This window comes from Megalobrama amblycephala, linkage group LG1, assembly GCF_018812025.1.
Source record: "Megalobrama amblycephala isolate DHTTF-2021 linkage group LG1, ASM1881202v1, whole genome shotgun sequence".
NCBI classification, from domain to species: Eukaryota; Metazoa; Chordata; class Actinopteri; order Cypriniformes; family Xenocyprididae; genus Megalobrama; species Megalobrama amblycephala.
This window is the reverse complement of record NC_063044.1, coordinates 35,093,767-35,119,995: the sequence shown is the minus strand read 5'-3', so window position 1 is coordinate 35,119,995 and position 26,229 is coordinate 35,093,767. Positions and strand designations below refer to the sequence as shown.

Below are 26,229 nucleotides of genomic sequence, written 5' to 3'. Positions count from 1 at the left end.
GTAGAATCCAGACGACACACAACAAAGGGAACACAGGAGGGAGTGAGGAGGCCAACTGAGACTGAGGGACGGAGCGAAGACGGAGGAGTGCAGTCCAGAGGTGAGGGCAGGCTGACTAGGGACCATTGTGTGACCGGAGGCAGGGTGGAGACTGGTGAGACTGTTGGCCTGATGGACCATGGTGGAGACGAGGGAGGTTGGAGCCAAGGTGTAGGTAATCGCCCAGAGGACCGAGGTGGAGATCTGGGCGAGGGGGCTTGAGGTGGAGGTGCAGTGCTGACACAAATGGGAGGAGGCAGGGAGAGGGAGGCAGGGAGGGTAAACAGTCTTTGGGCTGGAGCGGGCTCGTGACAGGCTGGAGCGGGCTCGTGACAGGCTGGAGCGGCGGCGGCCGAAGCAGAGAGCTCGGCGGCTGAGACTGGAGATAATGGCTCGGTGGCGACTGGAGAAACTGGCTCGGCGGAGACTGGAGATACTGGCTTTGTGAAAAAGTCAATGAGCCACACCGCATCACTTGGCGGCTCGTGAGAGGCTGGAGCCTCCTTGGTGAGGGCTGGAGCGGCAGGCTCGTGACTGGATGGGGCAGCTCTTTTCCTCCTCCTCCTCCTCCTCCTCCGCTTACTGGACCCAGCGGAGGAGTGTGGGTCCAGTATGAAACAGGCAGGGAGTTCACTGGAGGGGTATGCGGAGGAATACGGAGGCTGACTAACTGGCCTGGCCAACCGTGTTTCTGGACAGACTGGAGACAAACACTCATCCTGAACCTTTTCAACCATGAATTTGGAATTATTCAAAAACAAAATTAAATTGATAGTTTCACTTATGGAGAAACGATAATCAGGTTCATCAAAACGGAGAGTGTCGTCATCCAGTCCGTCCAAAAACAGGGCGATTAAATAAGCATCGGCCCAGTTAGTCAGATAAGCTAGTTCAACGAACTCCTCCACATACCTCTCCAGTGAACGACCAACCTGTAGGAGCCCGATGAGGCGATCGCCGGCCGTCAAGGAAATGGGAGGCATGGGAGAAGCTGGAGCCAGGGCAATGAAGGAAATAGCCATCCCTTTCAGTGGAAATCCAGCGGTTTAATGGTCCGTTCTTCTGTTACGGTTGCTGGTGTAGAGATGAGGCAGATACGGATTTCCACAGTAATATAAGGTACGTTTAATAAACATAGGCAGAGTACACCAAACTAACACATAACACAACAGAGAACGGACAATGAGTGAAGGGAGTGAGTGCAATATAAAGGGAGTGCTGATGAGGTGCAGGTGATGAGTGATGATGGGGAGATGACGAGGGAAGTGAGTGCAGGTGTGGAAACAGGAGGATCATGGGAATTAGAGTCCAGGGGAACAAGAGATCTGTGACAGTTATGTGGTTGCATGATATGTGGTCATGAAACAATCAAAGCAATGTTGCCCCAAGCATTTAAAGAACGCTTTTCAAACACAATCTGTGTAATTGATTGTCTTGCAGAAAGCCAAAAACCTGGACCCTAGAAGTGCATCATACAGTCACTACTATACCAACAACACTGTGAAATATTTAGTGGCAGTTTCTCCCTCTGGAGTAAACATGTTTATTTCAGATAGGTACATAAAGGTCCCGGTATACTTCAAACGAAATCGAAGAACGAACTGATGTGACATCATTTCGAACAAAATTAGGCCAAAATCAGGCCAAAGTGAACTTCATAGGGAGCAATGACACTTCCTCTCTCAAGATCCATAAAGGTACTAAAAACATATTTAAATCAGTTCATGTGAGTACAGTGGTTCAATATTAATATTATAAAACGACGAGAATATTTTTGGTGCGCCAGAAAAAACGAAATAACTAATTATTTAGTGACGGCCGATTTCAAAACACTGCTTCAGGAGATGTCATTGCTCCTTATGAAGGCCTCATGGAGCCATTGGATTTCAACTAAAATATGTTAATTTGTGTTCCGAAGATGAACGAAGGTCTTACGGGTGTGAAACGACATGAGGGTGAGTAGTAAATGACAGACTTAACATTCACTGTTTCAGCAGATTCTTCTCAGAGTTATAAAAATATTAAAATTCAGATCCCCAATCCCTGTGTAAAGAGCATAACTCACGAACACAAGAGGAATATTGCCTCTCCACTCAAGCTTAAGCTCTGTTCACACCGCCAGCGAGTTTTTTGCTGACTGTCACTAGTCTCTGTACTGTGAATTCGCTTGTGGGCATTCCTAGTGCTGTCGCTCTAATGTCATTGGTAAAACTAAGAAATCATTCTAATTTGACTAGGAATTAGGTTTAAAATAATTAAAAGTAACATTCTGCTGTTGTAGAGTGTTGTGACTGCAGAGCTCAGTGCATTAAATCATTAACTAGATTAACGATCGATCTATCAACAAATTAAACTCACTCATAGTCAAAAAATACTAAAATGTCATGCGAATTTGACGAATAATCAATTTTCTTGTCCCTAATAATCAACACAATGCAGGGAAACTGTAATATGAACTGCAGCAGTGCTAAACTGCTCATAGCATCATATTAACAACACAAAATGTATGAATCAAACTCACAAGACTGCCGACTGTTTTTTTTTCACGCATAATTTTATTATATGTATGTACAGTCAAATCATATAAAACAGCGAAATCACTCCGGAACTATTCCTGTCTGTCTTGACTGCACTCGAGATGGTGACGTGAGCTCCAGAGAGCCTTCACTACTATTGGTTGTCATTTGCAAAATGCACTCCTCATTTGCATAAAGTTGAAATTTCCTTACTTTTGTTGCGTGTCTCCTGTCACTGGACACACATACAACAGAAATGTTGGTGGGAAATTTAGACTTTTAATCATGAAATTAAACTGCCAGTAGATGGTGGCATGTGACTGTCTTAATGAGTGAGCCATTGAGTTATTTATTCAAATGATTCATTCAAAAGGCTGAATCAAGAACATTCTGTCGCCAACGGTCACTGTCGCTTTATCACTGTGTGTCGCTGGCGGTGTGAACAGGGCTTTATACCAAAGAATATACACTAACAAGAAGCAACAATAGAACATTCCATTGCAACACCAGCGCCCAGCTGAGAGCCAGGAGAGAACTAAACATTCAAATCTGCTTACACTTTAGGCCTGTGATATTAAGCTAATTTTATTTTTGACTTCGATTTTGGCTTCCAAGGATCATCTGAAAGACGATATTTGTGGTAAAACTAGCCGCATTTTGTCTAGTACAATTTCCTTCCCTCACTAGTCTCTAGTGCGGTCATCTTGTAAAGTGAGTTATTTACTGTTGATATACAGTTATGAGAAAATTTAGCTTGTAATCTGGCATTTAATTGTTGAGTGTTGACGTTATTGTAACTAAATTAAACAACTAATTAAGCATGTTTAACTAGCATGCATGAACTATCTGTTCATGCACGTCTATATTTACATCTGTCGTCAGATTATACGATCACTTTGATTATACTGATGTCATCTTCTGTTGAGGGAGATTGTTATTCATGTTTTAGATGTTTGCAGTAAATTGCAAGTATAATGCCGAGTTCAGACTGCACGATTTTCAAAGTAGTTGGGTCACTGTTCTTTTCACACTGCATGACTATCTTAGCCAGCATTCAGTCTCTGCTGTGTTCACACTGAACAATGGATCGGCGACAGAAGGTTTCACACTGCATGACTTTACAATAGGAAGAATCGCCAACAACTCTGTCTGGCACGCAAACTACATTTCACAACCAAACACGCGAGACGTGACAAGGAAACAATGCGATATCACGCGTTCAAGACCGGAGTTCTCACGTGAGACTGGCCCTGCGTCTCAATCAGCTCCGTAGCTCCCTAGGTCGTGAATCAGTATATAATGAAAGTGAATGTGGCTGATACCCTGATCAGTGCCCTGACTACTGAACTAGGGAGCTGATTGAGACACACGGTGGGATTATTATTTAAAATAATTGCCTGTGCGCTGATTTGCAGCGAAAACAACATAAAGAAAAGAAGAATACGAAGGAGGAAATGTTTGGGGAGATGCGAGGAACAAGGATTGTGTGTTCTGCAATGACAGTTGGAGCTAAATACATAACTTTTCAATGTGCTGCTGTTGCGGATGGTCAAGCAAATGTTTGTGCTTTGGTTCTGTTTGATAGAATTGTAATGTTTATCTGAAATGAAGCCAAGCTTGCTGATATTGTGGTCTATAACTCCTCCCCGAACTCCCCGCTGCACTTTTCACACAGCAGGATTTTGAATCGCCGACAGGTCCAGATATTTAGCATGCCAAATATCTCACGGGTGTCGGCGACTCATCGGCGATTCTCTCAGATCGTGTCTTTGCTCATTCACACTGCATGATTGTCACTCTCGTGAACGAGCACCGATTTGCCTGTGATTTCGGGCATTTGTCTGCGATTTCTCAAAACCAAAATCGGGGCTAAAATCGTGCAGTCTGAACTCGGCTTAAGTGTGAGTTGAAGATTATAGTTAAATGGTTAATCATGGAGCTATAGTATTTCACTTAATGTTTGATTGACAAAATTCGGGAGGAGCAACATTCAAATAATCTGGCTAATCATCACGTCACTTTAGCCAGCTGTTAGCAATTTGTAATCAACATATTTACCCAATTAGCATGAGTGAAAGCATATATATTGTCATGTATCCTGCGCCTGCTGTTTCCTGCTACTCCCCACCTGAGGTCACCGGTTCACCATTGTCACCTTTTCATGGCACACAGGTGGTGCGTTCCAAACGGGATATATCACCCTCCAAAGGACTCTTCGGAAGTGAAAATAATCATGGCCGCCATATTGAAGGGTCATTCCAAACCGAAGTGCTCAAAACTGGCCACTTCAAATGGCCCTTCGGAATGAAGGATTTCGAAGGGTACAACTGATGAACACTTCGGGTCCCCATGATCCTTTGCAGAGGGAAGTTATTTGACATAACAGAATGGGTACAGGAGGCTCGGAGTTCGATTTTACCTAGTAATGTATGTATAGTATTTTTCTATACTACTGTACTATTTATACGAGTAAGATTTGCCACATTAATATGGTCAAAACAACATTGTACTTCAACAAAAATACTTTACAGCTCCATTTATCAGTCCATTCAAATGTTTCAAATTCATAGATACAAATATACAATATGGTGCGATAAAAATAAATTAATTAATTAAACAAAGGGCGCAGCTTGCACATCTACTCCTCCTTGATTGTCACGTTAAGATGACACAGAAGTGCGTTCCAAAAAAAATAGTTTTTTTGATCCCTTTGAAGCTCTCACTCCGGAGGATAAACCCTTTGAAGGAATTAAGGCATAGGGATGAGTCCTTCCGAATGGAATGCAGGGACAGTCACACATCACTCTGGACTACATTTCCCACAATTCCCCATCTAGGAAAAAATCACACACTTGAGTATTGCTGAGTATTGTTTAGCTCTGTGTTTCACCTTGTTTTCGACCTTGTCTCTGTGTTTCTTGCCCTGCCTGTATTTTTGACTTTGGACTGTTTCCTGGATTATGATCGTTTGCTGCCTGCCCTGATATTTGCCTGTGTTTTGGACTACCCTTTGCCTCGTCTCTCCTGATCCTGTTTACTGGTGTTTGACTTCCTGCTTGTGTGACTATGCTCTTTTAATAAAGCTTGCATTTGGATCTACCACCCTGTCGTCTCAATCTCCAACATTACATATATAGACAGAGTCGACTCACCCATATTCCTCGACAGTTTTACAGCATCTGACCCACCCTAAATTCCCAACATGTCCGAAATTAATCTCTTTTTGCATCCAATGAAGAATCTTTCGTCCTCAAGGAATATTTGCTACAATCCTCTGGCCTTACTAGGAGCAATTACACCGGCGTTGATCCCGCAGAGTTATCTCGGGGGGCATCAGCCCAAACAAACGGCCTACTTTCGTCACTGCGGTTGAAACATCAGCGATCTCCTTCCATGTATTTCCCTAGTCCTGCCCATTCTATCATTACTGCCATAAAGAAATGGACAACAAGGCAGTCGAGCACCAAGCTCGAGTCTCGGGGAATACAGGCCTTCCTCCAACATAAGGCCGCCGGAGCAGGCCTTCAGCAAGCCAGAGCCACGCCGTAGCGCAGACTCATTCCCAGCCAGCTCACACTTTCCACTCTATCAGCTGAATCAGGGAAGAGGGGAGAGAACAACCAATGAAGCACAGAACACACTCATTATACACAATAATGAATATTAATATATTAGCACAGAGAAAATGACAACAAACTCCCAAGCACAAAGGAGAAATGCGAAAGAATATTTAATGGGGCTAATAATAGGCTACTTTGATTACGTTTACGAGCACTGCACTCTCAGAATCAGTCTTTTGTTTATTAGAATAATTGTGTCATTGCGTTCAGATAGGCCACACCACTGTATCAGTGTCCAGTTTGCACATACAATTAATTTGAAGAAGACTTACTGAACTATGTGTGCATACACCGTGCTGGTTCATGTTTGGTGCAGGAGAATGTGTGAAATATGTCTATAAAAACTTTAAACATGAATACTTTATTCTGTATGAGCTATGAGCCACGTGGCTAGTGTTGTTAAACACAATGCAAAGCTCTGCGCTGAAACCGATCATATGCGCACTCCGCATGTATAGCATAACAATTGTATTTTTCATGTGTTCGTATTCAAACTTCAGTTCTGACCGCATCGTGGGCAAAAAACAAAACAACACTCGTGCTGCTGTGCTGAGGGAAACATACATACGGCTTGTGTGTCCGAACGCAGAGGTGATGAACAGCGCTTTTGTGATATTTGAATTCTCCATTGTAATGCGATCTCATGCGAACATATTTTCCATTTGTGCTGGTAGCTTACAGCAAAACAAACCGCAGGCACCCAAACTTCTGCTCTGGTCGCGTCGCAGGAAAACACATTGTGTTGTAGCACTGAGGAAACGAACACCAACAATATGTCTCTGAATGACAAGAGACAGAGGCAAGAGAAGTGATACTTCCTCTTGCATAATACCACGATTATAATCTTATGCTACAGCACAGTGATTGGCTTGAATGATCTTTTTCTCATGAATAAATGTAGAAACTGTTGACGTCAGCATGTTCGACCAGCCCATACTTGGAGCCAACCAGGACTCCGGATCTTGCCGGTAGCACACGATGACGTCAGGTTTTGTGATGTTGCTCCGGCTTTGCTTTTCTAAGATAGAAATCACTCTGAAAAATGCAAAAATAACTAATTTTAACTTTTAAATAAAATAAAAATAAATTTTAAATAAAAACTTTTAAATAAAATGAGTGTTTACCTTTAGTGTTTTCAATGATGTGCAGCCTATACATTTCAGTTCACAGCTCAAAAAATTTATTCTTGGGTTTCATGACCCTTTAACTTGAATACAGTTTATTTCCAGGCTTCACGGCACAAGTAATCAATAGGATATTTATGTACCTTCCTAAACTGTCCAAACTGTTCTAAACAGGAATTACTACTAGCTTAGCCATCTCAGCCATTTCATTCCTGCCATCTCTCACCCTACATCTCTTTTGTCTTTGGTGTACAGTTCAACTACAGACTGTAGCGTGAGGCTGCCTTCGCTATCGGCGAAGGCCCAGATGTCCTATTTTCTCCAGCTTCCCTCTTTTTCTAACCACCCTGTTCCTTCCCAGGCTCCAGGGGCCAGCCCGAGTAAGAGGCTGCCTCCGCTAACAGCCTCGGTCCCGGCTTTTCTTCACTGTCCCACAAACAAAACACAATTCACCCTGTCTACTACAACCTGATGCCCATCCCACCAAATGCTACAGCCTTGGAACCAAACTCTGTTGCCAACAACATCAGATCCTCTTAGAAATTCAAGCTGTTGGCACCAGAGGTGCACCCATTCCCAACGCCGGTACCTTATTATTCAGAGCTGATATTTCCATAAACCACTCACTAAAAACTCTCCTTGACACCTCCCAACTACATTCTTCAAGCTGCCTCCCCAAGAACTCTACAATCCATTCCCCATAGGAGCAGCAACTACAGCCACCCAAAAAGGCCTCTCCCAGCATCAGATTCAAACACTTGGTTGGTGGTCATCAGAAGCTTTTAAGAACTACATCCAATCTAATCGCTTCCATATTAAAGAATCCCAACAAACACTTATCAGCTAGTTTCAGCTCCAGCTTGATCTCTCACGCATACCTACAAGCCACCATATCCAACTCAACTAATACCATAATACCAATAAAATGGAATTTTTCTATCATTGCTGCAGCAGTGATGTCGCCTCGGCTCCCGCAGGAGCTCAGTTCATCTGGCTATTCTCTCCACTGCCGCAGCAGTGCTGTCGCCTTAGCTCCTACAGGAGCTCAGTTCCTCTGGCTAATATCTCCACTGCCGCAGCAGTGATGTCGCCTCGGCTCCTGCAGGAGCTCAGTTCCTCTGGCTATTCTCTCCACTGCCGCAGCAGTGCTGTCGCCTCGGCTCCTGCAGGAGCTCAGATTCTCTGGCTAATATCTCCACTGCCGTAGCAGTGATGTCACCTCGGCTCCCACAGGAGTTCAGGATTCTCTGGCTAATATCTCCACTGCTGTAGCAGCGATGTCACCTCGGCTCCCGCAGGAGTTCAGATTCTCTGGCTAATATCTCCACTGCCGCAGCAGCGATGTCACCTCGGCTCCCGCAGGAGTACAGATTCTCTGGCTAATATCTCCACTGCCGCAGCAATGATGTCGCCTCGGCTCCCGCAGGAGCTCAGTTCCTCTGGCTAATATCTCCACTGCCGCAGCAGTGATGTCGCCTCGGCTCCCGCAGGAGCTCAGTTCATCTGGCTATTCTCTCCCACTGCCGCAGCATTGATGTCGCCTCGGATCCCGCAGGAGCTCAGTTCATCTGGCTATTCTCTCCACTGCCGCAGCACTGAAGTCACCTCGGCTCCTGCAGGAGCTCAGTTCCTCTGGCTAATATCTCCACTGCCGCAGCAGTGATGTTGCCTCAGCTCCCGCAGGAGCTCAGTTCATCTGGCTAATATCTCCACTGCCGCAGCAGTGATGTCGCCTCGGCTCCCGCAGGAGCTCAGTTCCTCTGGCTAATATCTCCACTGCCGCAGCAGTGATGTCGCCTCAGCTCTCACAGGAGCTCAGTTCATCTGGCTATTCTCTCCACTACCCCAGCAGTGATGTCGCCTCGGCTCCTACAGGAGCTCAGTTCATCTGGCTAATATCTCCACTGCCGCAGCAGTGATGTCGCCTCGGCTCCTGCAGGAGCTCAGTTCATCTGGCTATTCTCTCCACTGCCGCAGCACTGATGTCGCCTCGGCTCCCGCAGGAGCTCAGTTCCTCTGGCTATTCTCTCCACTGCCGTAGCAGTGATGTCGCCTCGGCTCCCGCAGGAGCTCAGATTCTCTGGCTAATATCTCCACTTCCGCAGCAATGATGTCGCCTCGGCTCCTGCAGGAGCTCAGTTCATCTGGCTAATATCTCCACTGCCGCAGCACTGATGTCACCTCGGCTCCCGCAGGAGCTCAGTTCCTCTGGCTAATATCTCCACTGCCGCAGCAGTGATGTCGCCTCGGCTCCCGCAGGAGCTCAGTTCCTCTGGCTAATATCTCCACTGCCGCAGCAGTGATGTCGCCTCGGCTCCCGCAGGAGCTCAGTTCATCTGGCTATTCTCTCCACTGCCGTAGCAGTGATGTCGCCTGGCTCCCGCAGGAGCTCATATTCTCTGGCTAATATCTCCACTGCCGCAGCAGTGATGTCGCCTCGGCTCCTGCAGGAGCTCAGTTCATCTGGCTAATATCTCCACTGCCGCAGCAGTGATGTCGCCTCGGCTCCTGCAGGAGCTCAGTTCATCTGGCTATTCTCTCCACTGCCGCAGCACTGATGTCGCCTCGGCTCCCGCAGGAGCTCAGTTCCTCTGGCTATTCTCTCCACTGCCGTAGCAGTGATGTCGCCTCGGCTCCCGCAGGAGCTCAGATTCTCTGGCTAATATCTCCACTTCCGCAGCAATGATGTCGCCTCGGCTCCTGCAGGAGCTCAGTTCATCTGGCTAATATCTCCACTGCCGCAGCACTGATGTCACCTCGGCTCCCGCAGGAGCTCAGTTCCTCTGGCTAATATCTCCACTGCCGCAGCAGTGATGTCGCCTCGGCTCCCGCAGGAGCTCAGTTCCTCTGGCTAATATCTCCACTGCCGCAGCAGTGATGTCGCCTCGGCTCCCGCAGGAGCTCAGTTCATCTGGCTATTCTCTCCACTGCCGTAGCAGTGATGTCGCCTCGGCTCCCGCAGGAGCTCAGATTCTCTGGCTAATATCTCCACTGCCGCAGCAGTGATGTCGCCTCGGCTCCTGCAGGAGCTCAGTTCATCTGGCTATTCTCTCCACTGGCGCAGCAGTGATGTCGCCTCGGCTCCTGCAGGAGCTCAGTTCATCTGGCTATTCTCTCCACTGCCGTAGCAGTGATGTTGCCTCGGCTCCTGCAGAAGCTCAGATTCTCTGGCTAATATCTCCACTGCCGTAGCAGTGATGTCGCCTCGGCTCCCGCAGGAGCTCAGTTCATCTGAGCTCCAATATCTCCACTGCTGCCCTGTCTAAACTCGCCTTCACTGCCGCAGCAGTGTTTTCATTAAATATGATGAGAACTCTCCCGGCACTTCAAACTAACCCACCAAACAGCACAATCAGCCTACACAGTGCAATTTTTGGGGGTCATCAGTAATTTTTCCGGCTGCTGTCCTGCATTGGTTTGCAATTTTTGGGGATTTATATTCACTTATATCAAAAAGTTTTGGGTTTGAGCCAAATCCTCGGACAGCACGCCAAATACGCATACTACTTCACATACTATTTACTATCTGATTATTTGTAAGTGTGAAACCATGAATTGCGAGTAATATTCCACATTACATGTATTATGGTTTGTTATGTTGGACTGTTAAATAATTGGATCTGAAGCCTGTATTATTTACTTATTGCAAATGTTATTTATCTTTGTACAGACCACACACAAATGCTTCAGTAAAATCATCAAAGGAAAGAACTGCAGTTGACTGAGCTCCTGGGATCTGACCGGACCACCAGGGTTAGTGTTTCCTTTCCAACAGTTCTAGAGATAAAATTCAAAAGTCCAAATCCTACAATCCTGTTATTTCTTTCTCTTCTGATCATCTCATCACTTCTCACTGTGTGAATCTGAATCATGAGATTTACAGATGAGATTCATCTGTGATTCTGCAGATGGAGTAAATCAGCTCAATCTCTCTAAACAACTCAATCATATTTTCTGTTTAAAGATTAAAACAGATGAATATGTTCTTTGGTATTAACTATAAATCATTAGAGCTGCAGTTCAATGTGAAAAAAAAACTCATAAAGTGTTAATAAATGAAACGTTCATTAACATAATGAATGATGCTCAATGCTTCTTTTCTTTCATTACAGTCATGAGAGCATGTTCAGAGGTGAGAGAGACACTTCAGTAAAACAAATCAATCTGTCCTGATTTACACATTTAAAACAATATTTTATGTTTGTTTGTGAAACAGACATTTTCTTTTCTTACTCTTGACCTCCAGTGAGAAGAATATTAACATTATATTAGACATTTCAGAGACCAACTTTCATCCAGATAATCCAGTGATCCGGAATCTTCTAATGGAAAGAAATGGTCTTTCATCATCTCCAGATCTGAATAAAGATCTGGAGATGATGAAAGAGCAGCTGGTCTCTGGTTGTTCAGCAGGTCTCAGTTCTGCTAACCATTCCTCTAGTCTAGAGGAAACTGTGGGAAATGAGGAAGAGATCCTCGATTTGGAAGTTTTTATTTGGTCCTGAAGTTCTGAAGTGCATCATGATTCTGTTCACACATGGAGATGAACTGGAGGATCTGGAACAGGCATTGATGAACATCTAAAACTGATCTTTCAAGATCCAACAACAAGATCAAGAGTAAATCAGACATTCAGGTACAAGAACTACTCCAGAAGATCGAAGGAATGATGATGGGAAATGGTGGGAGATTTATCATGGAATGAATGAAGAGGAGCAACAACAAGTTAATAGTCAGTTGTAGGTTGTTTTATTGTTATGTTGTAAATGACAATAATAGAAACATGGCAGTTTGTTCACTAAGTGTAAGTCACTAGTTTGTCACACTGACCTTAAGGGATCCATACAGTCTGTTTTAACAGTGATTTGATCGTTCTGTTGTAGTTTCAGGAGAAGTTTCAGATTTTCCAAGCAGACACTAAGCAACCACCAAACCGTCCTGCCACTTATTGTGGCTGTAAGGAAACTACTTTGTTCCTCAGCACATAAAGATGAACTACTTATTGGATTTCAGACTGTGGTGATGTGGTTTCTCCACTGCGTGGATCTTCATGTGTATCTTCAGGTGATTTTTAAAAGAGAAACTTTTTCCACACTGATCACACGTGTGCGGCTTCTCTCTGCTATGGATCCTCTCGTGTGTTTTCAGAGATGATGAATCACTGAATCTCTTGTCACAGTATGAACAATTGTAAGGTTTCTCTCCAGTGTGGATCCTCTCGTGTGTTTTCAGAGATGATGAACGACTGAATTTTTTGTCACAGTGTGAACACTTGTAAGGTTTTTCTCCAGTGTGGATCTTCTCATGTGCTTTCAGATATGATGAACAACTGAATCTCTTGTCACAGTGTGAACACTTGTAAGGTTTTTCTCCAGTGTGGATCCTCTCATGTGTTTTCAGATGTGCTAACTGACCGAATCTCTTGTCACACTGTGAACACTTGTGAGGTTTCTCTCCAGTATGGATCCTCTCATGTGTTTTCAGATCTGATGACACACTGAATCTCTTGTCACAGTGTGAACACTTGTAAGGTTTTTCTCCAGTGTGAATTCTCTCATGACGTTTTAATTGGTTTGCTGTAATAAAAGTCTTCTCACACTCAAAGCACATGTACTCTCTCACACCAGTGTGTATTTTCTCATGTTCTTGTAAACTACACAGCTGTGAAAAACTCTTTCCACACACAGAACATGAATGTGGCTTCTCCTTTGTATGAACTCTCTGGTGTTTCTTCAGGTTTGATGCCCAGAGAAACGTTTTGCCGCATTCATTACATGCGAACCGCTTCTCTCTGGTATGAACTCCACTGTGAATCTCAAGACTTTGTTTTGTTGTAAAACTCTTCCCACATTGATCACATGTGTGTGGCTTCTCTCCACTGTGGATCATCATGTGTTCTTTAAGGCTTGATGATTGACTGTAGCTCTTCCCACATTGATCACATGTGAACGGCTTCTCTCCTGTGTGAGCTGTCATGTGAACAGTAAGATGTACTTTTTGTGAGAAACTCTTCCCACATTGATCACATGTGAACGGCTTCTCTCCAGTGTGAACTTTCATGTGATTCTTAAGATTTCCTCTTTGTGTGAATCTCTTTCCACACTGATCACATGTGAACGGCTTCTCTCCTGTATGAACTCTCATGTGAATCTTAAGATGTTGTTTGGTTGAGAAACTCTTTTCACACTGAGTGCAGGTTGTAGATTTCTTGTCTCTTTTCTTTAGAAATGACTTTTTAGTCTTTGAGCGACTCGAAGGTTTTTCTCCAGGTTTGTCATGATGTTCCTCGTCCACTTCACTCAGTTCTTCACTCTCCTCCTTCACTTCCATCAGCTCTGAAATTACAATAAAAAAAGTTAATTTTCAGTATATTAAAGTAATTCAAAATGAGGATTATGAAGTGAAAGAACATAAAAGTGAACCTTCATGTACTGAAGTAGACAACTGCTATGAAATATTCTGATCACTTTGATGCCTTTTTATATATTTATTATATGTCCCTGAAACAATTATTATATTTAAAACATTATAGACAAATCAAAAGTTTCTGTAGTGAGAACTATTAAATATGTTGATGAATCACAATTATTGTCATATTTTGACACCAACTTTTAGATTGATATTTATTTTACTAAAACTGTAATGATTAAGGGTTGGTCACACTTTTTCTTTCACAGACTTCCACACATGTGAATGTGGGACACTGAAAACAAACTCACGTGAATTTTGACCTTCAACCCTGAATTTTCCTCTTAAAACTGTGAAGCCCAGGAAGTGACCAGGCTCTTTCTAGAGCATGATGGGAGGACAAGAAAATAACCTCAATCCATCGTCTCAGTTTTTAAACAAACTGTACAGTGTTGATCACATTCATCAACCCTGTTACCAAAGTTACTGTAAGAAGAATAATCTATATAACTATGAATAACTTGAAATACAACTTTATCAATAACTATAAATCAGCTTTTGCTTAAGTCAAGCTTTACAACCCTGTCAGCCATTCTGGAAAGTGAATTTACTTGATACAATTTGGTGTTTACTGATATTACTGTTTTTTTTTTTTTTTTTTTTTTTGAAACACGTCTAAAATTTTGGTTACATTGTTGCAAATTTTGAACCAGATATAAAAATATGTAAAATAATCTGAATTTTGACCTGATGTTGATAATCAATATGAACATTTTTCAAATATCACTTTACTGACCATTTGATGAATATTAGATGAACTGCATATCTAAATGTGTTGTTGAATCTTTCTAACATGACTGTTGTTCAGCATCATGAATGAATGAAGAATAAACACCAACCTCTTTGTTCTTCAGTATCTTCAGTGTGTTTCATTCTGCAGGGTTCTGGATCACTCATGTTCTCACTGTCCTCTTTAATAAACTCAGTCTTTACTGGTTTCAGCTCTTCCTGATGGTCATCTGATGGGAATATTCCAGCATTTATTGATCTACTGCTGTGGGAGGAGCTTCACTGATGATGTGACTACTGTGGGAGGAGCTTCACTGATGATGTGACTACTGTGGGAGGAGCTTCACTGATGATGAATCCCAGTGTGTGAGGAGCTGATCTGCCAAAATAAAAAATATATCAGTTACAGGGTTTGTTTTTATATATAAATGATAAAAGAATATAATGTAACAAAATTATTCCAAATATGGATAATGGTAAGAAAAACAGTTCTACACATAAAGACAAAAATAATTGTACATATTTGTAGTCATTAAATCCTCTCAGTCTGTTGACAGCAATGAAATGAGCTTTAAGTGTCAATTTACAGCAGATCTGAAGACATCAGCATAATAAATGAAGGTGAAAACAGGAACTATTGACATGAAATAAAGAGTGTTTTCAGCAGTAATCTGCTGGTAATGATCTGAATGATCTTGTTGAATGAATGTTCAACAAGATTGTCTGAGGATCATCTCACTTTCTTCTGAGTGTTTGCTGTTAGAAACTGATTATTGGAGTCAGGATATGTATGAGAAAATCCTATAAACTGCTTTAATTAAAGACAATACTGTTATTTCTCACAATGTGACACCAATAATACAAAAACAAACAATAATGGCACTCATCTTCAACAACCACTGCTGCTTAATTCCTATGAATTAACTATAACTATGAAACATGGTTTGATTTTATGATAAGATTAATTTTAATAAAGTAATTAGAGATTTAACATGTAACAGTTTTATGTGCAGAAACTGAAAACTCTCCCCGTCTCAGACTCACAAATCCTGCTGGAAAGATCTCACTTAGAGAAAAACTCTGAGATTTTACATTTCTACTTTAACTATTGCAGTTTTTGTAAATCGTTAATTCACTGTATGGACATCAATGCATAAGGAACATTTGTCATTTCTGGAACATTTTTTATTTTTTATTAATATGGTCATTTATCTAAAATGTTTTGCTTTTAATTTAGTATGACGTTGTTATTAAACAGTGTTTCGTTTTGTTTCTGAATGAATCTGCGTTTTGAGCGAATCAATCTGGTGAATCAATGATTTAGTGGTGCACTCATAAAGAGAGCATTTACTTCATTCCTGAAGTAATTCCATTCAGCCGCTTGAACAAATCAAATGAATGAAGGACTCAATAACTCACTCATTGAGACATTTACTGCCAACTACTGGCAGTTTTAGATTCTTTTTTAGAGTATAACTTCAATAAATAAATCGTATTTCCATATTAATAATTATCATTTACTCACCCTCATGTTGAATCAAATACAATATTTGAAGCTACTTTTTGTAATGTCTCTTAGATGATCTTTTGGGGATAATTCCTGAGCTAAATTAGATTAATTAATCACCACATTGTGTAATTAATAAGATTAATTTATCTAAAACGAAATGTTTAGATTTTATTTGGTAAAATGTTTAGCAGCAGTGGTTGATGAAGATGAGTGCCATTAGTGTTTGTTTTTGTATTATTGGTGTCATATTGTGAGAAATATCAGTATTGTCTTTCATTAAAGCAGATTATAGGATTTTCTCATATATCCTGACTCCAATAATCAGTTTCTAACAGCAAACACTCAGAATAAAGTGAGATGATCTGCTAATGATCTGAATGTCTTGTTGAATGAGTGTTGATAGTCTGAGGATCATCAATATTACCAGAGAAACTGCTGAAAACACTCTTTATTTCATGTCAATAGTTCCTGTTTTCACCTCATTTATTATGCTGATGTCTTCAGATCTGCTGTAAATTGACACTTAAAGATCAACAGACTGAGGGAATTTGATGACTACAAATATCTACATTTATTTCTGTCTTTATGCTTTTAACAGTTTTTCTTACAGTTCTTTACTACTTTTCTAGATATCTGTCAATATTTTAATGGAGAAACAGAATGAAGTTCTGAATTAGCATCAGTTGCTTTACGATAGACCAATATAAATTCTGAATGCACTTAGTTTATGGGTGAAATACAAAAAGGGGTTAATATATCAAAAAAGAAAATAAAGCATATTTCAGGCATATTTAGAAGGAGAATCAGTTGATGACATTCAAACACTGTATTTAAGGATCACAGTGCAGCCCAAAATACTCTTTAATTGAATTGTCATTTTAAATCTTTATACTTTGCCCCTTTCCTTCAAACCACTAGATTTCACCCATTTGTCACCAAGAATTATTTAATCATTTAAAATATAATGAAATTTAGTATGATATCTCTTATTTTTTATATATATTTTTATAAAGTACAGGTCAAAATAACTGATTCCTTTTTGCATTAAATATATCAGTTACACCAAATGATGATGGCACATTAAAACATTTTATTTTCACAAAAGTAATTTGAAACATTGAACACACTTCATTTAGTGGGTTTTCAATGTAAAATCGCTTTTGTACATTTCATTTGATGCAGACACTACAGTTTGATATCTGGACTTCAACCCTATAAAAACAAACACAGTAACTGATTTATTTTTGATTTGGGCAGATCATCTCCTCCAACCAATCTGCAGTTCAGTCAACAAAGCCCCGCCCACTGCAATTCACTTAATGAAGCTCCTCCCACAGCAGTTCATCAATAAATGCTGGAATATTCCCATCAGAGGAGCACTGAAGCATCAGGAAGAGCTGAAAACTTCAAAGAACATGAGTGATCCAGAACCCTGCAGAATGAAACACACTGAAGATACTGAAGAACAAAGAGGTTGGTGTTTATTCTTCATTCATTCATGATGCTGAACAACATTCATGTTAGAAAGATTCAAACACTTCTGCACATTTAGAGAAACAGTAAACCTATTATACATAATGTTCATTTTTAATACTTGGTTTGAGAAACCGTCATATTAATTGTCAACATCAACTAAATATTTATTTTACATGTATTTCATATCTGGTTCACAATTTACAAGAGTGTTTCCAGTATTTAGGCATTTTCAATACAGTTTTCAACATTGTTGTTGTTTTTTTTTTAGGAATAAATTGTGAACACCAAAATGTATGAAGTAAATGAACTTTCCAGAATGGCTGACAGGGTTATGAGTGTAAATACTGTGACTGGCCCTTAATATTTACAGTTTTTAGGAAAAAAAATTAAATATCAACTTAAAAGTTGATGTCAAAATATGGCTGTTAATACCACATTAGATAATTTGGGCACAGTCCTCTCTTATAACAGATCGCTAATGTTGACATGCATTTCCTGTAAAACTGCTTAGAAACGTTATGTATTGTGAAAAGTGCTATACAAATAAATGTGAATTGACTTTAAATGAAAATGGATTTTGTCATTGATCAAATATATTTAATATTTCTCACTACAGAAACATACTCTAATGTTTTCAATATAAAAATTGTCTAAGACTTAATTTTCCAACTACAACAAAAACTGAGATCAAACACCCTACAATAAAACAAACAAAAAAGCAATTTAGTTCATTACAACAATGCTTTTTAAATTTCAGCCTATATGCAGCCGTTGAGTACTACAGCCATTTTTTTATACCATCATATGTCACCAAAATTACCACAATTTTAGGTTTTGGCTGCCTGAACTTGCTGGATTTTTTTTTTTACTTAAGTAAAGTAATATAACATAAAAAAATATATATCCTAAGTCAGGTATACATTTCTTATGTTTAGATTTATACCTTTGAGCAATTGATGTTATGTATTTCTTATTTTTAAATAGTCTTCTAAATGTCTAATTGTGTAATTGGCATGACACATTTTTACCTGTCAAATAAAATGTTATACTTGATTCATTCTGTGCATCAGAATGATCTGAATATTTTATAGCAGTTGTCACAGCAAGTCTCAATTTTATAACCTTTCACTTCATATTTCTGTCTTTAAATTATTTTGATGTACTGAAAATTAAATGACTTTTTTGTAATTTCAGAGCTGATGGAAGAAAGCGAGGAGAGCAAAGAACTGAGTGAAGTGGAGGAGGAACATTATGACAAACCTGGGGAAAAACCTTTGAGTCGGTCAAAGACTAAAAAGACGTTTTTAAAGAAAAGAAGAGACAAGAAATCTACAACCTGCACTCAGTGTGGAAAGAGTTTCTCAAGGAAACAATATCTTGAGGTTCACATGAGAGTTCATACAGGAGAGAAGCCATTCACATGTGATCAATGTGGGAAGAGTTTCACACAAAAAGGAAATCTTAAGGATCACATGAGAGTTCACACTGGAGAGAAGCCATTCACATGTGATCAGTGCGGGAAGAGTTTCACACTAAAAGGACTTCTTAAGAGTCACATGAAAGTTCACACTGGAGAGAAGCCGCACACATGTAATCAGTGTGGGAAGAGCTGCACGCGATCATCAAACCTTAAAGAACACATGAGGATCCACACTGGAGAGAGGCCGTTCACATGTCATCAATGTGACAAAACATTTCGTGGGGAATCAGCCTTCAAGAGACACCTGAGAGTTCATACAAAGGAGAAGCCACATTCATGTTCTGTGTGTGGAAAGAGTTTTTCACAGCTGTATTATTTATATCAACATGAGAAAACACACACTGGTGTGAGAGAGTACATGTGCTTTGAGTGTGAGAAGACTTTTACTACATTAAACCAATTAAAACTGCATCAGAGAATTCACACTGGAGAAAAACCTTACAAGTGTTCAAAGTGTGGCAAGGGATTCAGTGATTCATCAAATCTGAAAACACATGAGAGGATTCACACTGGAGAAAAACCTCACAAGTGTTCATACTGTGACAAGAGATTCAGTCTGTCATCAAATCTGAAACGGCATGAGAAGATCCACAGCAGAGAGAAGCGGCACACACACGTGTGATCAGTGTGGAAAGAGTTTCTCTTTTAAAAATCAGCTGAAGATACACATGAAGATCCATGCAGTGGAGAAACCACAATACCACACTCTGAAATCATGATAAGTTAGGGTGACTATATGCACCATTCTCCCAGGACGCGTCCTGTCCAGGATTTCTAAATTGCCTAAAATGGCTTGAGCCCTTGCCACTTTAATTGTGAAAGTGGTCATATTGATGTGCCCCCGGAACACGATTTCTACACGGAGGTCTGTGCAAGCCACTGTTCTTATTGACATTCTTCATGCAATGCATTAAAATGTTGTCGTAATTGCAATGCTTTGACCGTTCTCTGTAGATCCAGCCTTCTTGCAAACCACGATCGGTTGATTATGTATAATGCATGCTATTGGTCAAATTATTTTTCAGTCGTTACTTTCCGCAAATATGAAAGCAAAACCAAAACTGGGACATTTTATGCAACTTAGAAATCCTGGACAGGACGCGTCCTGGGAGAATGGCGCATATGGTCACCCTATGATAAGTAGTTTCATCTTTGTGCTCAGCAACAGTGTCTCTTCTGTCAAAGTTAGACACAGTCAGATATCTCTACCTATAGTTGGTGCTGTTGCTCTGTGGCTGCTGTTGAATTATCCAGGTTGTGGATGAGGAGCGACCCCGAAATGCCTCATTTATTAATTTATTCATAGTTAGCCTTTTCTCAATATGCGCTCTTGTCTGTACTTGTGTGAATCGTCATCAGTCGCTGTCCAAGTACTGATCCAATTCAAAGTTCACATCTAGCCAAGTACAGTTCAAATCCCCAGATGTGTTCTTGATCCGCCCCTTTTATCGAGGATGAATCAAGAGGTGACTTGTGCGGACTTGAGACAGCCAGGTATACCAGAATGCATCGCACACTAACCAGCAAGCATCAATAGTAAAGCAGAAAACCTGTGTAATTCAAACATACTACAGTTATGTCATATGTAGTTTAAAGAGTTTTTCAGGCAAGAATATACTGGTTTAAAGCTCAAATTTGAGGTTTATTTTTAAAAGTAGTGCCTATTTGGAGTTTGGGCGCTCAGTGCTCATCTACATGAATCTATAATTTGAACTAAAAGTGAAATCTCATAACTTTATATAGTTTTATATATTAGAGTTTGCTGTTGTGGCCTATTTGAGCACTGACTTTGTATGTTTGATGAATCATTTTATTGTAGCTGCTTGTACTTTCATAATGGCTATTGTTGACCATTAAAACTGACATTTAACAAAAAGAGTCAGTGTTGTGCTTTATATTTGTAGTGTTACAAGCTCTCCTAGTCTATGGTTGGGAGACAGTAAACAAGGTTAAATTAAATTAGAAAGAGAAACAAAACCAAAGAACATGGAGGGTTGCCTTCAGTCCTCTGCCCCAGAAATGTGAACGAGCCACTTATTTATATAATATTTATTTTAATTATGCAGGGAAAATGGAAGCAAACTGTCTTCAGGAGAGGGGCTAGCCAAAACAACAAACAAAAGAATTACTAACTGTTAGAATGAAAACTAAATGACCTATGCAGGTAAAAGAAATAAACAACATAGGCTTCCCTCCACTCCCTGGCTAACCAAAAACAGGCATAAACATTACAAAAGAAAAAGTGGCACCCCCTCCCTACAGCTTCCTTTAACATAAAATTTATTTAATGTAAGAAAATACAATACCTTTTAGTTACCAAAACAACGTTAGAAAGAAAAAAAGAAACCACTTCCTGGTAACGATAGGCCTCAGGGACAAGTTCGTACGCTAGTAACACTGCAGACTTGACCATGTCATAGTCAAGAGAGCTTTCTATAGGTAGAGATGAGCAAACTTCCTGGGCTTTTCCTGTAAGGCTACACTGGAGTAACAGAGCCCACAAATCTTTCGGCCAATTTAATTTATTAGCAACACATTTGAATGCAACAAAGTAAGAGTCGACTTCTGTCTCTCTGAATGGAGGCACAAGTCTTATATACTTACTGGCATCAAAACTATCACTAGAGGGTGCATGCGAAAAATCCTCAGTGTCTGTACAGAAATTAAGGGTGATGAGACTGACGTAGGTCTAGTACAGGGGTAGGCAAGTTCGGTCCTGTGAAAGAAAAGGAAAAGAGGAGTCTTCGGTCTTCAAGCCGCAGGAAGGTAAGCTGGGTCTATATTTATGTTTCTAAATATGTTGACCTTGTGTTCCTGTATAGGTTTACCTGAGTATGTAGTCGGAAAAAGTAAGGGGTTTTTGGGCAAACTGAAGTTTGAGTTAGCACTCATCAGTTCAGTTAATATTTATGTCTAGTGTCGGCCTTAATCGGCTGCCTGACATTGTTTGCTTGTTGATATTCACTTTATTAACTCATATTCAGTGGAATTCAGAGGTGAAGCCCAGGCATTGCTATGCTTCATGTGGCCCTGTAGGCCTACAGCTTACCGGCCCAGGCTAGGACTGGGTTTAGGTGTTTATTATTATAAATCACCCTTTGTATTACTATCCCTTGGTAGGTCGTATAGTTCCTAGTTCTGGCCTCCTCTCAGAGTAATGTGGCGGAGTGCATGGCCTGTTGGGTGGTGTGGTCATGATTGCCACTAGCCGATGCAACGTGTTTGTGAGTTGTAGGCCTTCTGGGCCTCCTGTGTAACATGTTGGCGTTCGTTTGTGTACTCCACTCACTTTGAGAGTAACGTGTTTTACTGAGTACATTGCTGAGTGGCTGGCCTCTCAGGGTGAGTTTTATAGTAAACTTTACTGTGGTTTGGTTTTCTACATTTCCTTCCTTGAGCCTGGTTTGTGTTTATACTTTAGCTCTAGTTGAGCTAAGTAGCTACCTCATAAGTAGGTTGGTTCTATTTTGCTCCTAGAACTTTAGTGGCCACTAGACTAATGCCACATGTTTACAAGTAATAGGCCCTCGGGGCCTCCTTTGAGAGCATGTTGGTGTATGTAATAGTGTACTCCTCTCGCTGAAAGAGTTTTAGAGGTGTTTTACTGAGTACACTGCTGGTTGGCCAGGGCCCCAGGTGACTTATTGAACCTCTCTGTAGTTCATTTGTTTGTCCTCCCTGGAGCTTGAAACACTGCCACGAGCTGACGCAATGTATCTGTCTGAAGTTGTAGGCCATTTTTTGGGCCTCCTTTAGATTATGATGGCGTATGTTGTACTCCTCTTGCTTTAAAGAGTAAAAGGTGCTTTTACAGAGTACACTGCTCATTGGATTGTATTAGGTGGACTGTTATGTGGGCACTTTTCAGTCTTATCTGCTGTTGCTGTTGTGTGGTTGTTTCTTGCTCCCAGCAAGATTGGTGTTCAAGGTGAGTGGCCTTGACAGGCCGCCCTTGGATTTTTCCCACTCCCACTTCTGGGGTTGTGACTTAAGCAGAATAACACGTATGAGTTTCGATTCCACATAGAACTATTTTCATGTTGTAGGCCCCTCTCTGGCCTCCATGATTATGTGCCTACAGTATGGTCTATCTGTTAGGTTGAGCTTTGTACTCCCCTGCTAGGGTTGCCTTGTATAGTGCTTAGCTCCCTAAGCTGATTTTTGGTTGAAGGCTTCCATGAGGCCTTCCATTGAGGATCAGCACCAGGCTGGTTTGTGCTCCCCTGTAGCAGGTTTCTCAGTGCACAGCCTCTTCAGTGCAAATAATCAAGCGCTGAGTAGATCCTAGGATTGAGCAGATTATACTCCCCTCAATAAGAGGGTTCATAGCATTCAGCTGAGTTCTGCTCTCCAGGATGCCCGTCTCTACGCGTGGGTTTGAGTTGCTTACTGCCTTTTTGCAGTCGCTCTTACTTGCTGTCTTCTCTGAAGAATGCGTTGTTGAGATTCTGTATTCAGACCAGGTTGGCCTTCCTGGTGGCATTGGAGTGACTACGTTCCCCCTTCTAGTGGTTCCTTTCGGTTCCAGGGCCACATTCCCTTAAAGGGACCTTCTTTCCTCTGAAGATTTGGTCCCAGAAGCCTTGGTAGGCTTTCTACAGAAGGCCTCTTTGAGGTTTAGCTTGGGCTGTTGGCTGTAGGGAATGTTGTCACTGACAGCCTTTGTGTGACCCGAGGGTGAGTTGCTATCTGGTGTTTCTTTCGAAACTGCTTGATGTCTAGCCATCTTATGGCATGTACTTTCCTTAAGCATGGCGGTGTGGGTATATCATTCCCCATAGCATTATGAAATGCACAGTTGAGTTCCCTTTCAAAAGGGAACATCTCAGGTTATGTATGTAACCATGGTTCCCTGAGAGCAGGGAACAAGACTCTGCGTTGCCCAGACGATAAGATACTAACTGATTCTCTAGGCACTCCTTATATACTTCCGGGTCACGCTATGATGATGTCATAGGCTGTCGCCGGCCAATAGAATTGGAGTGGTTTGATACTTGGCTTTCAGACATCGGTTCACGTGTGACATTCCCCATAGCATTCTGAAACGCAGTCTCATTCCCTGTTTTCAGGGAACAATGGTTACATACGTAACCTGAGACGGTTTCCTACCTTTTTTTAAAATATAATTTACAGTCGAGGAGAATTTCCAAAAGCCTGGACCAAATATTACACAGCATTCACAAATTTGCTAGACCTGGCACCAATATAAAGGACTATAGAGTGGTGCAGGTATGACATCACTTTGTAGGCCAAAACCCGGAAGCGAGTTAGCATTTTAGGACTTCCGGTTCCATTGCCCTAAAGTCAATGGGTTTTTTTAATGGGTTTTTGCTAAATCTCCTAAAATAAGGTCTGTGGTTCAAAAAGCCTCTCAATATTTTAACGTTTTGATCTATGACATAAAACACACCAGTTATAACCTGCTTGTGATTTTTTTTAAACCTTTATTGTGTCTTAAAAAGTGGCAGGGACTTTTGACGTCATCATGACAAACAAGACATTTGGACAGCATTTCTCATGAAAAAGTGGATAAGTATTCATACACAGCACAGATCATAATCAACAAGTATGTTTTTAAATAAAATTGTTTTTTAAATAAAGTTTGAGGAAGCTTGGTGGTGGTGACGTTGATCCGCGACCATGGTGTGCTGTAGTCCGTTTATAGCCTACTGTTAGCTTTTTATATCTGATGACTTTATTTAGGTTTCACAATGTATAAATGTTGTGTTAACTTGTAAAGATTATCTTGATAGATAAAACATGTAAGTGTCATAACCCTACATAGGGTTTCGATTGAGGGAACCCTAACTTACCTTCAAAGCCGCTAACTTACCTACAAAGTGACATTATACCTGCACCACTCTTTAGTGTTTATAGTGAAGCTAATATATGGGGAAATGTCTTCAAAGACTTGAATGTGCCAAATACCTTTGCGAATTGGCTAAAAAATCGTAAAGCCACTGCTCATGTTTGGAAGGTATTTTATCTTATATTAAAAAACAACAACATTCAAATGGCATTTTAGTATTATAAAGGGTTTACATTGTTTTGCTGATCAGGTTTAAAGGATGACAGTCCTTGTGCTGAAAAAGAGTCTGAATCTTCGGGTAAAAAGGTAGTACAATTATATGTATTTTAACAAAAAAGCTCTGTTTCTGCTTCTGTAATAAAGTCAAAAATTAAATAGTTTCTAAACTCTTTAATTTACTTTAAAGTTTTTATGAATATACCTTTTAAAATATTAAAAGAACAGTATGTTTCTCATGATAATGTTGATAAGTTACCATGAGGTTACCATGAGCTTTATTTATCAGGAAACTTCAGGGATCAAGAGTGGCTCAAAAGTGAGATATGATGATGACAATGTTAAGAAGAGTAATTCTCCTTGGTAATTTGTCTGTTAGTTCATTCATCAGTTTTGGTGTGCGTTATGTCCCACATGTTAACATATTTCAGATCCAGTCTTCTCATTAAAAATATTTGAAAGTAGGGGTGTGACGAGATCTCGAGAGATTAAAATGTGACGAGTTTTCCTGTTGAGGCAAAAAGTAGTCTTGTGATGTTGCCATGACAGAGTACTGCGGTGCTCCCCGAAGCAAGTTTTGCGATCCCTGGAGAGTTATTGAGGAGGAGACACGGCTGCAGGGCCGGAGTGAAGCGTCGAGGCAGGATGAGACGGTACAAGCCATTTTTGCCATCAATCATTATGGGAAATGTGCGATCACTGGGAAATAAACTGGATGAGTTATCGGCGCTGACTAGGCTGCACAGGGAGTTTCGAGAGTGCAGCATTATGTGGGCATGTTACTATCAAAGATAAACTTTGTTCTAAGGACATTGAACTATTAGCAAATAGTATGAGACCATATTATCTGCCGAGAGAATTTACGGTTGCAGTCATGATATCGGTGTATATCCCACCTTCAGCGGATTCAAATGTTGCTTGTGAAAATTTACATTCTGTTGTTACTAGGCTGCAAATGAAATATCCACAGTCTCTCCTCATTATATCGGGAGATTTTAATCATGCTTCATTGTCTACTGTTATAAATAAAAACCTATTTTTACTGTTATAAATATATAAACCTGTTGTGCTAAAACAGCCACCAACTATTAGACTGGTAAAGAAATGGTCTGAAGGAACGTGATATTTTGAGAGACTGTTTTGAATCTACTGATTGGGAAACACTGACAGACGCACATGGTGATGATCTTGATAGTTTAACATCTTGTGTTACAGATTATATTACTTTCTGTGTTGAGAATA

At 40.8% G+C, this 26,229-nt stretch overlaps 2 protein-coding genes across 2 annotated transcripts in view; one reads left to right on the top strand and one right to left on the bottom strand.

The window, feature by feature from the left end:
• The window catches only part of LOC125245430, a 1,350,402-nt gene extending 1,335,738 nt beyond the window's left edge, over positions 1-14,664 (bottom strand). The window contains 2 exon segments of the mRNA XM_048156021.1: positions 12,488-13,634; positions 14,607-14,664. Coding sequence (XP_048011978.1) covers positions 12,488-13,634; positions 14,607-14,664 — 1,205 coding nt within the window.
• Positions 14,665-18,681: 4,017 nt separating this feature from the next.
• Positions 18,682-21,535, top strand: LOC125266670 (gastrula zinc finger protein XlCGF49.1-like). Its single transcript, XM_048187587.1, has 2 exons — positions 18,682-18,717; positions 18,829-21,535. Exons 1-2 carry the CDS (start codon positions 18,682-18,684, stop codon positions 19,582-19,584), a joined length of 792 nt encoding a protein of 263 aa, XP_048043544.1. The 3' UTR covers positions 19,585-21,535.
• The last annotated feature ends 4,694 nt before the right edge of the window (positions 21,536-26,229 follow it).